This window comes from Penicillium digitatum, chromosome 2 (assembly GCF_016767815.1).
Source record: "Penicillium digitatum chromosome 2, complete sequence".
Lineage (NCBI taxonomy): Eukaryota > Fungi > Ascomycota > Eurotiomycetes > Eurotiales > Aspergillaceae > Penicillium > Penicillium digitatum.
Window position 1 is genome coordinate 1,267,116 of NC_089385.1, and position 16,275 is coordinate 1,283,390.

The 16,275-nt window shown below is 48.3% G+C and overlaps 6 protein-coding genes across 6 annotated transcripts; 5 read left to right on the forward strand and 1 right to left on the reverse strand.

Annotated features, from left to right (window-relative positions):
* Positions 1 to 366: 366 nt before the first annotated feature.
* Positions 367 to 1,037, forward strand: Pdw03_6519 (HAT dimerization; the record flags this gene model as incomplete). The annotated part of the gene is made up of 3 exons (XM_066101374.1): positions 367 to 433; positions 484 to 494; positions 750 to 1,037. The coding sequence occupies 3 exons, from the start codon at positions 367 to 369 to the stop codon at positions 1,035 to 1,037; spliced, it is 366 nt and encodes a 121-aa protein (XP_065956457.1).
* A 2,192-nt stretch (positions 1,038 to 3,229) lies between these two features.
* Pdw03_6520 (metalloprotease) lies at positions 3,230 to 4,942 on the forward strand (the record flags this gene model as incomplete). Its single annotated transcript, XM_066101375.1, has 3 exons — positions 3,230 to 3,279; positions 3,345 to 4,662; positions 4,775 to 4,942. 3 exons carry the CDS (start codon positions 3,230 to 3,232, stop codon positions 4,940 to 4,942), a joined length of 1,536 nt encoding a protein of 511 aa, XP_065956458.1.
* Positions 4,943 to 6,748: 1,806 nt separating this feature from the next.
* On the forward strand, positions 6,749 to 8,432 carry Pdw03_6521 (MFS multidrug transporter, putative; the record flags this gene model as incomplete). Its single annotated transcript, XM_014679923.1, has 2 exons — positions 6,749 to 6,935; positions 6,994 to 8,432. 2 exons carry the CDS (start codon positions 6,749 to 6,751, stop codon positions 8,430 to 8,432), a joined length of 1,626 nt encoding a protein of 541 aa, XP_014535409.1.
* Positions 8,433 to 9,227: 795 nt separating this feature from the next.
* Pdw03_6522 (Flavoprotein) lies at positions 9,228 to 11,006 on the forward strand (the record flags this gene model as incomplete). Its single annotated transcript, XM_014679922.1, has 1 exon — positions 9,228 to 11,006. One exon carries the CDS (start codon positions 9,228 to 9,230, stop codon positions 11,004 to 11,006), a length of 1,779 nt encoding a protein of 592 aa, XP_014535408.1.
* A 531-nt stretch (positions 11,007 to 11,537) lies between these two features.
* Positions 11,538 to 13,504, forward strand: Pdw03_6523 (Alpha/beta superfamily hydrolase, putative; the record flags this gene model as incomplete). Its single annotated transcript, XM_014679921.2, has 3 exons — positions 11,538 to 12,860; positions 13,337 to 13,349; positions 13,407 to 13,504. 3 exons carry the CDS (start codon positions 11,538 to 11,540, stop codon positions 13,502 to 13,504), a joined length of 1,434 nt encoding a protein of 477 aa, XP_014535407.2.
* A 667-nt stretch (positions 13,505 to 14,171) lies between these two features.
* Pdw03_6524 (VHS subgroup) lies at positions 14,172 to 15,562 on the reverse strand (the record flags this gene model as incomplete). Its single annotated transcript, XM_066101376.1, has 5 exons — positions 14,172 to 14,203; positions 14,255 to 14,299; positions 14,355 to 15,286; positions 15,336 to 15,487; positions 15,548 to 15,562. The coding sequence occupies 5 exons, from the start codon at positions 15,560 to 15,562 to the stop codon at positions 14,172 to 14,174; spliced, it is 1,176 nt and encodes a 391-aa protein (XP_065956459.1).
* Between the last annotated feature and the right edge of the window lie 713 nt (positions 15,563 to 16,275).

The window sequence follows — 16,275 nt, forward strand, 5'->3', positions numbered from 1 at the left end:
TATGTGTTTAAGATCTACAACAAACTGTTTGATCATCTTGAGCGATCACAGGCACAGCTACGCCGAAAGCGTGTCCCATGGAAAAAACAGATGCTAGAGGCCCTTGAAGCTGGTCGGTCTAAGCTTGATGAGTATTACTCCCAAGCTGATGATCTTCGAGGGAATATCTATGCAATCAGTACAATGCTTGCACCGGTGAACAAATTCAAATTCTTCCTCTCCAGTGATTGGGATCAGAAATGGCGAGATACCTATCGACTTGCTTTTGAACAAGCCCTTGTTCCATATCAAGCACAAGTTAGAATAAGCAGTCGTGATCTACAAAGCTCTCTAACGATAGCCCATCCAAGCTCAAGGCTAGAGGAGATGCTTGATGGAAGGGATATACAACCACGAGCCATTACTGATGAAATCAGTCAATATCTTGACAGCGGTAAGTAAATACAAAGAGTATGTGTGATAATAATACTAATATATATATAGATACTGTTTCTGTTAGGCCGCTTACTTTCTGGAAAGAGCACCATGCTCGCTTTCCGGCCATTGCTGCCCTTGCGCGAGATACACTCTCATTTCCAGCAACTGGCGCAGGAGTTGAACGCCTCTTTAATACCGCTCGAGATATTTGTCACTATCGTCGTGGTAGAATGAAGAGTGAGACTGTCGAGGCATTAATGATGTTTCTTTGTACAACGAAATTTGATATGGAGGAGCAGGAAGCAACACTTCTTGAGAAAATTTTCTCCCAGGATGAGCTTGAGGCGGCAAAAGAGGAGAGGGAAGAGAAGCTCAGTGAGATTGAGGTTGATCCAATTAGTGATACAGAGGAGCAGGAGGATGAACTGGAAGATAAACCAGGGGATGCAATTGAGGTTGTAATTGAGGATAGACCAGAGGATATACCGGAGGAGAGGCCCTTACCTACAAGTGAATATGGTCGTCCTTGCTCGCCATCATTACCACCAACCTGTACACAGACACGAGCATCAGGGAGAAAACGTAAAAGCAGGGAAGATGATTTATTTGAATACCATTAGCTTGCTTGACAAAGAATCCTCAATTATACGCATCTCTTTTACCCTTTTTACAAATAAAATTAGATATAATCAAGTAAAGCAAATACTCAAAATTACCGCGAATAAATGCATAAGTTATACATTTAGAATCTTTAGCATGTTTGTTTAGTTTGTAACCCAGTTTGGGGCCCCAGACCCAGTACTGGGTCGAAGGGTTCGACCCAAAACCCAACCCAGACTGGGTTGGGTCTGGGTTGGGTCTGGGTTTTACTGGGTCGTGCGGAAGACTACCCCTGGATACCACCGCAAGGTACGAGTGACTCGGCGAGCTGATGAAGAAAGGCACCCTGACTGCCTTCGACCTCGACGCCGGAAATGTGGAGGATGGATGTTTTGGGCTTCGTTTTTAGGCCTTGAAAAAGGCCCGTCCCTCTTTTGGGAGAAGGAATGGGGCTGGATTGATGCCGAAGGCTATGTCTCGCACATTGCTCCTTTAATGGAGGGGGTTTTTCGCCTTCGAAAGGATCGAAACCCAATTGTTATGCAAGATAATGCGCCTGGGCATTCTGCTAAAGAAACAATTGAATACTTTGAGGAGCTTGGTGTTTGTATAATGGCGTGGCCTGCATTTTCACCGGATTTGAATCCTATTGAATCTGTATGGAATTGGATGAAGGATTGGATAGAGGAGAAGTATGGAGATCAGTATATGACGCCTACTATACTCCGAGGGGTTGTTCGTGATGCTTGGGATGCTGTACCGGAGGATTTCTTGAATGGGCTGATTGAGAGTATGCCTGCTCGGTGCTAGGCGGTTATTGATGCTCAGGGGGGTGCTACTAAGTACTAAGTGTTGTATGTAGTAGTGGCATTGTATATGAGAAATTGTTGTATGTTGTATGTGAGAGAAGTGGAGAGTTGAAAGGTTGAGAACCCTGTTTTTTAAAAGAATGATGTAGTATCAATTTGTAAAATACCATTTATACGCTAGTACCGCCACTGTGGAGGTGGTGAATCTTTATAGGGTAGACTGTTGTAGGCACAGGATTGGGCTTATCTAGAAAGCGGACAGGCACGTGATAGCTCACGGTCATAGTAGCGACATGTAGTATTTATCTGCCAATAGATGGACTCTGAAATGTGTTGTACGCATCCTTATTAGGAGCAAAATCGTCATCATCCAAGCTAATTTCTTCAATTGGTGGAGAGGGCAATGCACACACATCGACCAACAACACACCCGCTTTAACTGCTCTAGTACGGCAGCCGATTTGGACCAAATTTGACATTGCTTATTAATATATGCTTTCTTATATTATGATGTATCTATTCTAACCCTTTGAATTTATAGGCTATTTTACCCATTCACGATTTCCGGGTTATAAAACCGGCCTCCGACCGTAGCATTCACTCCTCGTAATTTTCTTCGCGGTTGTAGTCAATCCCATTGCAAAACCGGTCTCATCAAAGTTATAGATATCATCAGGGTCGATTCCAAATTGAAGGATTGTCTTTTGAACCAAATTAAACCACTCCCCAATGATTTTAGGATCTTCGTATTTCGCACGCTCATAGTTGTATCGTTTCGAGAATCGGTTGGATTGGAGAGGATACCGTTTCACGAAGTTGTATACCTATTTCTCGCCGACCGAAAGAACCGGGGTAGTTCCACGCTTTTGAAAAAGAAGATCTGCCATAGACTTCCGCAAAGCTCGAAAAGCTCGAAAAGCCCGAAAAGCCCGAAACCCGACCCGACTCGACTCTCAAAAGGGTCGGGTTTCGGGCTTTTCGAACTTTGCGGAAGTCTAATCTGCCATTTCTTATACTATAGAGGGCCGGGGGCTGATCCGCGAAAATCCATAGAGAGGATTCATTTCTGAAGAGATTCCTCTTCAGTATCGGTCAATTTATAAGAGTTGGCGCGAGAAATCTCGCGGTGTTGTATACCATTTAGGCGGGTAGAAAGGGTGGATCTTGGGACGTTAAAACGGCGCGCCACTTCACGAATTGAAGAGATTTCTTGATTCTTAAAAGCCTGGATAGCTAGTAGGATCCTACCCTCCTGCTCCATTGAATTTTGAGAGGATTGAGTACGAATTGGTGGCATGGTGGGTAGTTGAACTAACTAAGATCTAATTCATGGACGCGTTTTGGTTGGGGTGGCCAGCTCGCTTACCGAATACGTCAGTGTTTAGCACTATCCAATAGAAACCATGCGATCCTTACAGAATCTCACAGCACACGTGAAATTATCACGTGAGCCGTGAGTAAAGGTAAACAAGGACCCCGGCACCTTCGAAAATGCCATTCACAACACTTTGGATTCAGAATGTCCACAGAACTTGACGAGCTGCGGCGCCTTCTTGCACAGGAGCAACGTCTTCGTGCAGAGGAGCAACGTCTTCTTGCACAGGAGCAACGTCTTCTTGCACAGGAGCAACGTCTTCGTGCAGAGGAGCAACGTCTTCTTGCAGAGGAGCAACGTCTTCGTGCAGAGGATCGGGAGAGGACATTAAAAACCAGCCTGCCCACATTTCTCGATGGTCTCCATACCCACCTCTTCCTCGGTCTTGGAGTTCAGCAGGATAAGACAAAATCCACGTGTGGAGATCCCGTAAATGCGACCAACAAACTCCGCCCCAGAAAACTTAAAGCTTGGGGATCTTTCGCGAAAGAACAAGTGGATATTTGGCGATTGCTGATGGATTCATCACTTGTGGAAGACAGACTGTTCACTTCCCTTCATACCCTGGAAGAAACGGGAGAAAGCATTCGACGGCAGCTCGTCGGCTCCGAACTTGACCTTCACCACTTTCTTCGCCAGACCATTGAGGACCATGTTTCGAAAATCATCGAAGAGCTCTACAATGATCCAACACTACGACAAGTATTTGGGTTAAGAGGGTCGATCCGTTTTGAAAACCACTCCAATACACTAAGCCCTGAGCGAGGACTTGAGGAGGGAATGCAGAATATCGATATTCGTGGCCGGCGACGTTCACCGCGTTTAGCTGCCCGAGAACAAAGCGCATCAAGCAATACAGCAACGCGTGACCCGAGAGCCCCGCCTCCGGCACGAAGCAGTAGGCCTCGTGCTGACCAATTCTGCGTCTATAACATTCCCAGTCAATCATCCGAATCGGTCCATCGCATTGCAGCCTATATTAAGGAGTATAAGTCTCCGCATAAGGTGAAACTAGGCCATATTTATGAAGGGCTAGAGGATATGGACATTGATAAAGTGGTTGAGCAAGAAAAAAACGAGACCCTAAAAGTTCGGTTCCATCGCGCGATTGCTGGGCTTCTCGTGCAGCCATATGACTATATGATTCGCGCTGGTACGGAAATGGGAGTCCTAAGTACTGGCGAAGCTGATATCTATCTACGAATTGGGGAAGATCCTGGGACGCTTTTGTACCACCTCTCTGTTCCAAAGGGAGATGTTGGGGATTACACTGGCTGGGACCCCCATTCGAGTGGCCCAAATCGTCTGCATTTAACTGCGGTGGGACAGTCTCTTGCTTTCACCCTCCAGGCGCTCAAGTTGCGGCCTCGGAACCAGGCTTGGAGGCAGCAAGCAATCAACTCGTTGCCAAGGTGGAAAGTGGTTGTCGCAGATATTCTGGGCAGTATCCCAGATGCTGAGGTACCGTCCTCCGAATATCGCCCTCCACGGACAAATGGTTTTCTTCGAATGTCTCCGATACAACTACGTCGCAAGCGACACAACCTGATCATGGATAGTTGCCATTCAATAGACGCACAAGGTAATTCAGACGACGACCAACCTGACCCCCACACGCCGAGTCGCGATCCGCGCATTTATCGCAACATCGAACGGAGGCATCCACCGTCGACCCATCCAACGCATACGCCAGCTACGCAAGGATCATCAGCAGAAAACAACCGGCGCTACTGCACGTTAAACTGTCTACGCGGATTGCTCTATGGGGGTGAGCTAGATCAGGCTTGCCCCAATTTCCTTGATCATGGCACAACGCGTCATGTCATAAACGCAAAATCTTTCATCAAGCTGTTGCGGCATCAATTGTCTAAGACTGTCAATGCCGATTGTGAAGTACTGGGTATACATGGTTCTTGTGGTGCTCTTTTGAAAGTAACGTTATCCTCGCACGGATACACTGTGCCTGCAAAATGCACCGTCCCAGAGTTCTCGGAACACCTTCGGCACGAAGCTGCTATATACGATAAGCTACGTCCAATCCAAGGCATATACATCCCTTTCTATCTTGGAAGCATCGACTTGGTTCATCCGTACAGCTACGACGGCATCGCAATTCTTAAACATATGATGCTATTGAGTCCGGGTGGACAGCCTCTTGACCTAGCACTCAAGGAAATGACTCAGAATTGCTTAATTGCTAAGATGAAAGAGTCACTCTCAGGGATACACCGTCTGAATGTTCTTCATAAGGATCCAGCCCCGCGGAATTGGTTGTACAATCCAGAAAGCAAAAAGGTGGTCTTTTTTGATTTTGAGATGGCCGAGATCATCGATTTACGACCCATCTTGGGGATAATTTCACCAAATGGCAAACGAAAACTGACACCATATGATGGACTTGATGAGAAGCTGCATTCGGGTTTTGCGAGAGAAACAAATAAAGCAGTGCAGGAGTTGCGATGTTGGAATAGACAAGTGAGGTTCTAGTGAACGGACTCGCAAGGTGTCCAATAACAGTGCACATTATAAATTTAATTCCAATCATGTCTAAAGTCGTTGGTAACATCTATCCATCCTTATGCCAATCTTTCATTTATGGAGTTGAGCTTGATAGCTGCTAGATTAGTACAGTACGTTGCGAAACCGGTGCAACAAGAAAATTCTTAGACACTCTTTCTGGCCCCGCTGCCAAGACCTTAGCGCAGATCGTTTATTAAGGCAACCGTGCTGAGTCGATGACCTCTACAATGATGTACAACATAGTGGTTCTGGTGCCACCTCCATCGCCGGATCGCATAGCTCCCACATATCATACTTTATAGCAATTGACTTGATGTAGGGTAGCTATGAATCCTATGTCTCTATTTCCTTTAGGATGACGCGGGAAGTTGCCGCGGAGAGGGGATCTGTTGTCATGACGAACTGTTTTGATCGTGTCGTGATCGAGTTGCGATCAGATTTCCGATTTCAAAGGTTTGCTTCGGCGTTAGGTTGTTGACTCGGTGTCAATTTGTATCCTCTTCTTCGGCGATAGCAATGATGTTTCTTCAATTGAACGATTCCGGGCTTAAAACTGACAGAAATCTGACTGTATGAAATGTATATTTGAAATGACAGGTATCAAATTCTCTAACTAACTAAAAATGACAAAAATCCCTATGTTGTATCTATGCAATCTGTGTGGGATCTAGATTACTAATCTTCATTCTTTTGTTGTGGGATTAGCCGAATCCACCGAGGTCACATGTGGTTTCCACCATGTATTGCACCTGGTATTCTGACAGTAACCATTAGGTGAAACCAAGCAAGCCAAAAAAGTTAGTAGAAATAGATCTATGGTGTAACTATACAATTTTCTAGTATTGTATGGTTCTATTAGCGGCGATTTGTAAGTTTCTGCATGGCAGAAACTCCATTGTCAAATTTGGGTCCAAATCGGCTGCCGTATGCTCTAGTGTCGACCCCACATCTCCGCAGTCCCCTCGGAGATTCCGCCGAGTCCCCGGGCACGTCATTGGCAATCTCTCTGTTCCGAAAACTTCAGTTCATGTTTAGACGCACCTTGTCTATGTCTGCCGATGAAACTGCCAGAGAGCCTGCTTCTGAGCAGACGCCTCTCCTTCGGGATGCGCCCGATGCCAATGACCATACCCCACTACCCCAGGAACCCAGTACCAAAGAGCTGATTTGGATCCTCGGGAGCATCTGGCTCGGTGTCTTCCTAGCTGCGCTCGGTATCGACTCAGACTCTTTCACGAGATACTAAATTATTAACTTCAACTTCTCTTACAGATACAACGATCGTGGCAACCCTTTCAGCCCCCATTTCTTCGTCCTTCAACTCATTCTCGCTGCTCTCGTGGCTAGCCACCTCTTATCTGATCTCCAATGCCGCCTGCCAACCTCTCAGTGGCCGATTGACAGATATCTACTCTCGTCGTTGGGGACTTGTGTTCTCCAACATTTTCTTTGCCCTTGGCAATTTGATCTGTGGCCTAGCAAGGGCACAATGGGTTATCATCCTTGGTCGCGTTGTGGCAGGTGTCGGCGGAGGCGGTCTTACTGCGATCTCGACTTTTGTCACTTCTGACTTGATCCCTCTCCGCAAACGAGGCATCTGGCAGGGCATCGGAAACATCTGCTACGGTGCCGGCATGGGACTTGGAGGTGTGTTTGGCGGGTGGATCAACGACACTCTGGGATGGAGATGGGCGTTTCTGCTCCAGGCTCCCTTCCTGGTGATCTCGTGCATTCTAGTCGCAACTAAAGTCGACATTCCCGTGAAAGAGTCGGATACCGCACGCATCAAACGCGTTGACTTCCTTGGCGCCATCACTCTGGTTCTAACACTGGTTACATTATTGCTTGGCCTCAACACCGGCGGAAACCAGGTGCCCTGGACCCACCCGCTGGTGCTGATATCGCTGGTTTCCTCTGTTTTCTTCCTGAGTTTGTTCATCTACGTGGAAGCTCAGGTTGCTTCTGAGCCTGTCATTCCCGTGCGCCTTCTGCTGGACCGCACCGTGGCAGCTGCTTGTCTAACCAATTGGTTCAGTACCATGGCTGTGTTTGGCCTCCTCTTTTACCTACCCGTGTATTTCCAGGTGCAGGGATTTTCTGCAACTGCTGCCGGTGCGCGATTAATCCCGCAGGCGATCGGCACCTCGATTGGCTCTTTAGGATCAGGTCTTATTATGCGCGCCAGCGGTCGGTATACATTCCTTAATTACGTTGCCATGGCTGTCCAGGCTCTCTCAGCTGGGCTGATCTGCACTTTGAATCTCTACACGCCTGTGGAACTGCCGTTCCTCTATTTCTTTTTGGCCGGTGCATCCTATGGTAGCATGCTAACCATTACCCTGGTAGCGCTCATCTCTTCTGTAGACCACCAGCACCATGCTGTGGTGACATCTGCTTCATATGCCTTCCGCAGCACTGGCAGTACGATTGGTATCACAGTCGCTTCGGCTGTCTTCCAGAACACCCTAAAGCTTAGGCTTTGGTCTCGACTCGGTGAGCGCGAGGACGCCAGGGAGCTGATTGAACGGCTTCGAGATAGCTTGGATGAGATTTGGAGGGTGCCCGCAGACTTGACCCCTGGAGTGCTTGATGCATACATGAACTCCTTGCGGGCGGTATTTGTGACATTGCTGGGCCTGGCCGTCCTGGGAGCATTGACGAGTTTCGCTATGCGAGAGCAGAAGCTGCACAACAACCTAGCCCGACGATAGAGTGGTTGATCATTCAGGCACTAGTAGAAAATTGTTCGAGGATCATTATATAGATCAGCATGTACGCAAAGCGCCTGGGGGTTGATCCGGTTCAACTCCCTTTTGTCCTGCGGTGCCAGGACTCGCATTTCAATGTTGAACTAATTGACCAACACTAAACAAGAATTCTTGAAAGTTGTACTAAGAGTGTGCGCAAGTTGATCTTAGGCATTGACCGCCTCTGCCCAACAACTCGCCAATCAGTCCGAGCTCCTTCTGTACGGCCACGTCTTTAACCACCATAGATCCTCGAAATAGCATTTTGGCTCTCTGTCATTGGTGGATCTCCCCCGCCCCCTCGAAAGAATCTCAGCACTTTTCCTTGTGAAACTACACTATTCCTTCGGCCGCTCATCACATCGCATGTGGCAAAGACGTGGCGACGCATCCAGACAACGCAACGACCTCACCGCTCTAGGATACCAATTGATCGCCGTTGCACAAAACAAAGCGCCAGTCCCGATTTTAATTCCTGGCTTGCAAGATTGGACCTGATCAGACCACCAGTCTGATAACTTATCACTTTGTACAGTCCCGGGAGTTCCCAGTTAACCTTGTTTTATCGCCTCTCGACCTCGATTCTCTCTACCATTTGCTCCTGCCTATACCCTACGAGATTACTTCTATCCGACTGCCTTATCCTCATACAGTTCAGCCCATTTTGTCGGTCATATTGGCATGATAGTTGGAAGCCGACCTAATATCATACAAATTAGAAAAGGCAACACCATTACAAAGGGGTTGTGGTCAAGTGATATGGAGTTGGATGGAGGCTGTAAGGAAACCGTGAATGGAAACAAAGCGGTGCAAAATGCGACATTGTCCCAATCTCGCCGCCGCCGATTGCTCTTGTCGACGGATAGTGCTTTCGCCGATACCGTCCTCCCGTCCCTCGTTCAGAACCCATACATCGAGCTACGCCTGATTACCGACGAACCCTCCGCTTTGCTCACGGGTACCAACAAGATTCCGCACTATATGGATACGGTCGACAGTCAATCATTCGATAAGAAAACCGGTGCGGGAAAATGGCTCAAGGCGAAGACGGCGGAGTTGTGTGAATGGGCGGACATGCTCTTGGTAGCGCCCATCGATGCCGGAGCTCTGGGGGCGATGTTAGCCGGCTTGACAAATACTTTGACGTTGGCGCTTCTTCGTGGTTGGGTCTCGAAGAAACCAGTGATCCTCATTCCGGGAATGACGGTGTCAGAATGGGATCACCCGCTTAGCGCTCGGCAACTCGATGAAATCAGTCGTTTTTGGCCTTGGATTCGCACTGTCAAGCCCGTACTCTGGAAGTCAAACGGACCTGAAGACCTGACAATACTACCATGGGACGGCCTGAAGGAGCTACACCAGACACTGGAGACAACGTTAAAAGTACCGCCATGGGAAGCTACCCTGTCGGCCAGAGCAATCCCCCATGGAGCCACGGTCCCGGCTAAGACTGCATCGAAATCTACATCTGGAAATGCCACCGGCTCCACGCCCCAAACGAAACAAACAGGCAATGCCGACTTTTTGCCACTAGAAATCTGGCTGAATGTCTTTGAGGATCAACTGCAAGACTGGGAAACGGCGAAAGCTGTCGGCATTCCAACTCATCTTCCTGTCCCCCAAGAATGGCAAAGCCATCTACCCAAAATGTCCACTACAGCCTCACTCGAATATACGATCTTGCGAGGATCCTTCGCCGCAATCAAAAAACGCATTGATGCGCTGCCTCGCTGGAAACCTCTCTCCGACCTCGCTTGCCATCTTATTGTCAAATTCTCCCGTACTGACATTCTTTCTTATCTTACCGAAAATCACCTAGACCTGCTCTGGACAACCTCTCGACTCACAAATATTCCATACCGAGCATCCGCGATCTACGGCAACCCAAACGTACTTACGTGGTGGCGCGATGCCCCCGCGCTCCCAAACAAGGAGTACATGGCCGACGCCATGGACGGCGCCTCTCGGGCCGGTTTCATCAACGTACTAGATTGGTGGCTCCGCTCCGGGCTCCCGCTACGATACAGCGAGCGTGCCCTTGAAGCCGCCAGCGCTGAAGGTCGCATCCATGTACTCGACTGGTGGAAAACCGCATCCGCCAACGCCCCGCTGTCCAGCCCTTTACCCCTCAAAGTCGGAAAATCCGTCCTGCTTGCAGCGCAGTCGGGCCGCACCGCATCCCTAGCTTGGTGGGACGCTTCAGGGATCCCATACAGCCATGCTGAGAACGTCGCCCGCATCGCGAGCACGCACGGTCATGTCCATGTCCTAGAGTTTTGGTATAGGCTAAAAGGCCCGAAGATGATCTTCGATAACCAGGTGCTAGTGGGCCCAACGAAGAATGGCCACGACCACGTCTTACAGTGGTGGAAATCCTGCGGTATGCGGGTTGAATTCAAGACTTGTGATATTGAAGAAGCGCTTGAGGATGCTGATCCAAGCTCTGGCGCTGAGGGTCGTGTTCGGCGTTGGTGGGAGCGGAATGGGCTGAATCTTGGGGTTGGCACGAGTGAGTGGATGAGATCGAAGGTTCTGTGAGAATTAATTTTTGCATCACCGCATGGCTGGTTTGCGGTTTTTCGTCTTTTGGCGTCTTGGGAAGGGACTCATCTTTCCTTATCTGTTCATACGGTTGCGTTTTGTTCTTTTTCATATCATGACTCCGGTTGATGACGACCTACAATACCCATTTGAAGATTCACAACACTATCATTTTCATCGCGCATGAGAGCTTCGATTTTGTTCGGATGCTCTCATGGAACATATCTTGTCTGCGTGGTTCAAATTGAATCAACTTTTTACATATCTTTCGGTTAGAGTGATGAAATAACTCCATAATTCCATCTCAACGTGGTATAATACTGATTTCAAAGAGAAAAATACATAATTCGAGCGTGAGAAACTCTGCCATCCCCTCTCTATATTCAGCGTCAAATTCCCCGAAGGCCTCGGAATGGTCCCGGGCCTTGTAATTGCTGAGTCAAGGCCTAGCCCACCGCTGTGACTAGACTCCACCGGTAAATCGCAACCACCCAACATCCAACACAACCAATAAGTTGCCGATTAATTATGCTGATGCTGGCACGCTGGGTCTTGCGACGCGCCCTGAGTGGGTTAAATGCAAGAGCAATATCAACCTGCACGCGACAGCCATCACCTCCTTGTCACAACATATCATCAAGTAGCATCAATGGCCTGCGCAGCACCACAAGAAAGAGACCGAGTGTCGCTCAAAATCTTCAATCAAAGGTCCAATCACGAAGTCTAATCACAGCCGTTGTTCCAAGCTTCGCTGTGCCACCTCTCATGTTCATTGGACTCCTCCTCGGTCTATGGACCTGGAAATGCTTCTGGATTGTTATCCTGCAAAACAAGCTTCTCTACCTCTCCTGGTTGCCTCCATTCACAAGATCTGAGGTGATTTCAGACTATGAGGCTGAGTGCAGGTCTGTGTTATGGGAGGAGAAGCAGATTCGCAGTTTGGATGGGACTAAATTGGCCGTTTGTGAGGGCCACATTCCGGTTCCTCGCAAGGACTATGAGTCTTTTTCAAATTCGGGTACTTTACCGAATTCCGATCAAGGGAAATCAATCCCAAAACGGATTAAGTCCGTTGTGTTGTGTTACTTTCAAGGCAATGGTGGCTCGACCCCTATGCGGTTGCCAATTCTCTCTCATGTCTTGCGCGCAATTGTGGAAACATCAAGGTCAGCTTCATCTATGTCCGGTACTGAGTTCTCTCAATATACTATCGCTGCGTTATCATATCGTGGCTACTGGACGTCATCTGGTCGCGCCACACAGTCCGGTATTGAGATGGATGCCCAGGCATTCTTGAATTGGGTTTCGAAAACATACGTGTCTCCAGAAACCGATCTTGAGATTGTAGTTTGGGGACACAGTCTAGGTGCTGCTGTTGCAAGCTCAGCAGTATCTACGTACATTGCCCTTCAACATGAGGGGCAAACTTTCTCGAACACGAGCAGCAACAGGCCACTGGCGCCCATTTCCGGACTCATTTTGGAAGCGCCTACTTCCAGTATCAAAGATATGCTCATCAGCCTTTATCCTCAGAAATGGCTTCCTTACAGGTATCTTTGGCCGTTCTCTTGGAACACTTGGGATATTAAGGCGAAGATGAATCAAATGGCTACATGGAGAGACGACCGACCAAGGTCTCAAACCCCTAAATCTGAAACTACGCAACTAAGACCTCGCTCACTTCCGCCGATTTTTCTTCTGTCTGCCGAAAAAGACGAAGTGATTCCACCGTATGTACCAGATCAATTAGAAAAGCATGCCAAATCCCTCGGCTTGAAGATCGAGAGGAAAGATGTCCTCGGTGCCATGCATATAGAGGCACCACTCAAACTGGATGGCAGGAAAGCAATGGTACAATTTATCGTCAACGGCACATCCGTCCCCAAGACATAACATATTAACCTCAAGATGGATACCAGATAGATGAATGATAGTGTACACACACTTACTTCTATATCTTAACATGTACATGCCTATCATCTGCGCCTGTTTCTAACGCCCTGATATTCTCAAAGTCGTTGGAAGCATCAGACTCTCCGAAAGCAAAATTGATCCTGGACTTTCCCCTCCCCTCTGAAAAGAAAAAACCTACTCACCCTCGCCCTCTTTATCGAGACGCCACGCATCACAGGAAGAGAACGGAGCCGTGTAGGCATTCAAGGGAGACACAGAATCCTTGAACACAACGTCAAATTCATCTTTCTTGCCCGGCTCGATAAATCATCGGGTTATAGCGAGAACAGTTGTATCTAGGGGGATTGTGGAGGTAGATGGCTGGGTCCGTTTGCCTATATTTCTTGATAAGACACCTTGAACGACGAAGTTAGTTCACCGTCAACAGTGAGAAAATCCCACATCAAGGTCCAAGTGAAACACCCAGCTAACATCAAGACTAAGTCGCCAACCGCGCAAGAGGGTTTTGGTTCAGTTCGGATGAAAGCCATTGGCCTTCGCCTGTGTGTTTCTCGACAGACTCCCATCCACTTAGCAGATAAAAGGAGTCAGGTCTTTGATCTGGCGCAGGTATGTGACCTGATGCCTAGAGAATTCTGTCTGATTGTTCCGGGCTTTTAAGAGGGACCCTTTGGTAGAATGGGAGGCGTCTTGCGCTTTCAGGCGGAGGATGGCGAGTTCGGTCACGGGCACTTTGTCTTCGTTTTGGATAGATGGCCTGTTTGTGGTGCTTAGATGGGGAGTATATCTGGGTTGGCCTTGATTGCTGGGGCTGCCTTGTTTATATAGGTCTATTTAGCAAGCAGAGCCAGGGTGGGGAGCTTAGTAGGCAGCTGTTGGAGCCGCCATCTAGACGATGCTCGATGTGATTTGCCTAAATGGCCATCGTCCGATCTGTTTCATGTACAAACGCTACTGAGTTTGTCGCCGTGTCTTGGGATGTCGGACATTAAGGCTACAAGCTAAGGTTTTCTTTCAAATGAAGCCTGTGCATATCTTCGCCCCGGAATTTGAAAAAGGGTTCACAGAAAATAAAAAGCAACCAATGTCCAATCTATCTAAGAATATACACATCCAGGACGCCAGCGATCAAAATGGATGTTCCCCTTTCAACGGGCACGATAGCCAATGGCCTTGGGCCAAGCACAAGGCCAGACAATGTGTGAAAGAAACCGAAACCGCAAAGCGCAAAAGCAAAGAGCCCGAACTTCAGCGTTGTACACATGGATCAGACTCCTTTCCTGTAGGGATATTAATAACACAAAGGGTAGCAGAGTTGAAGAATGACCTACCAAGTAAGTCCAGGTGTCTAAATGGCCTGGGACTTGATTGCATTCCTGTCCCCAAATGGATTATCGTCATCATCCTCTTCTTCTTCCGATTCACTCTCACTGTCAAAGATTTGGCGTGTGTGTTGCGATGAAGATGCAAGAGGCAGGCTAACAGGACGATTCGGCCGTGGCGGCTTTGCGGGATTGATGCTAAGCCCAGCAAAGCCGTCATTCACGTCCGTGTCGTTCAGTCCAAGTCCATGTCTTTGCTTCCAATTGCCTTCCAAAACGTCGTCCTCGCTGTCACTGTCATAGTCCACACTCTTGTCTAGCACCTCGAATGCCATTAAGGCATCCACCAGCTCCTCGTTTGCATGGATCAGGCCGCCCAGGAACTCTTCCGTTTCTATGTGCTGGATATATCGAAGGATCGTATGACGAAGCTCCTTGCATTTTTCGAATCGGTTACTGCATTCCGCATCATCCCCCACTCGGTGCGTCTCGCGATTGACGTGTTTAAGAGCATTCAACAGGTTGGTGCTAGCAACGGAAGAAGCAGCAAGCGCTTGCAATATCTCCGGGCGCTCCTTTTCCAGATCAAACCTCCTGTAGCTAATTGATAGTTTCTTATCTTTCTTGACTTTCTTGGGCTTGGAGTTTTCTTTGGGGCTGGTCAGCAAAGTGGAAGGTCCACTGCCCCCTGACACGGATACAACATGACCCATCACTGGCAGTTCGTTTGAGCTCGACCCCTCGCGGAGAACCTTGGCTTTGGCCTGCGTCGCAGGCTGCTTTCGCTTGGGAAGTTGCTTGTATAGCGCCGTGACCTTCGCCATTCCAGGAGTATCCTTATAAGTTGTCGCCCATTGTCCGAAAATCTGTTTGCATTTCTGTTTCACGAGTGGATCCGAAACGGAATCAGTCGCTGCAATTCGCAGGCGTTCGAGCAGTGCCTCATCGGCGAAATCGAGCAAGAAGCGTTCTCCGGCATTTTGAACAAGATAGTCGAGAATTGTAAGCGCACGCAGTTGTCGATGGACATTGCCATATTTTCTGGACTGGTCAGGCTCATTTTCAGCACCATCAATCCTCGCAAACTCACAGCTTCTTGCGGAGAGCCCGACTTGCTTCCATAGGGCCGCTGGCCTGGATGCGAACTACTTCCACTAGATCGACAATGCCGCTTGAGTCTTCGACCTCATATTGTTCACTTGTAAGGACCTCAATTTGTACGGTCACTGCCGAATATGGTTTCTATAAGAATACACATCAGTTAGTGTCGGAAACGTGTGTAATCTGCACCAGGTAACTTACGGAGGATTGGAACATTCTGGCCTATTCAAAGGGGATAGCCCTATGGAACAGCGTATCCTTGTTTTGAGCAGAAAGTCAGGGGAATCGAAAATTGTCGCTAGTGCAAAACAGCCCACTATCACCCCACGCTGCAATGTCGGTATAAATTTGACCCCACCGGGGCTTGTTTACACAGGCGTTTCGCAGGGATTAAATAAAAAGATTTAAATCATCGGCGGTGATAGTACAGAGTTGGGTCGCTAAAACAGCCAGAAAAGAATTAACAATGTGAAGGACAACATGGGGGTCCAGGGAGCTTTCGCGATACCTTTCCGTGATGTTCGTGACGTCGGAGGCCCTAGGGGGTCTTGGCGCCCGTTGATCTGATAAGCGCAACGAAATGTGGCGCAAAAAGAGATTATGTAGCCAGTTCCTAGTTTGTTCAAATAGGCACTGAGATTGCAAGGCCTTGCTATAGGGGAATAGGAAGTCCAAACAATGCCGAGACAGTTTAAGCTTATCGGCTCCTCGTGACTATCCCAGCCCAAAGGGGATTAGGGCGGGGTCTCATGCCTGAGGCCAAATACATGAGAAAGAGGCCATTCATCGCCATCAGCAAACTAGAAGCAACCAATAAGACTTTGAGAAAGCAATTGTAGTCAAGCCTGGCTACAATTCTTGCTAATTGATTTCGGATGAAGCGTTTTTCTGCGCACCGCGCAGATCCATCCCCACGCTCCTATTTGTTA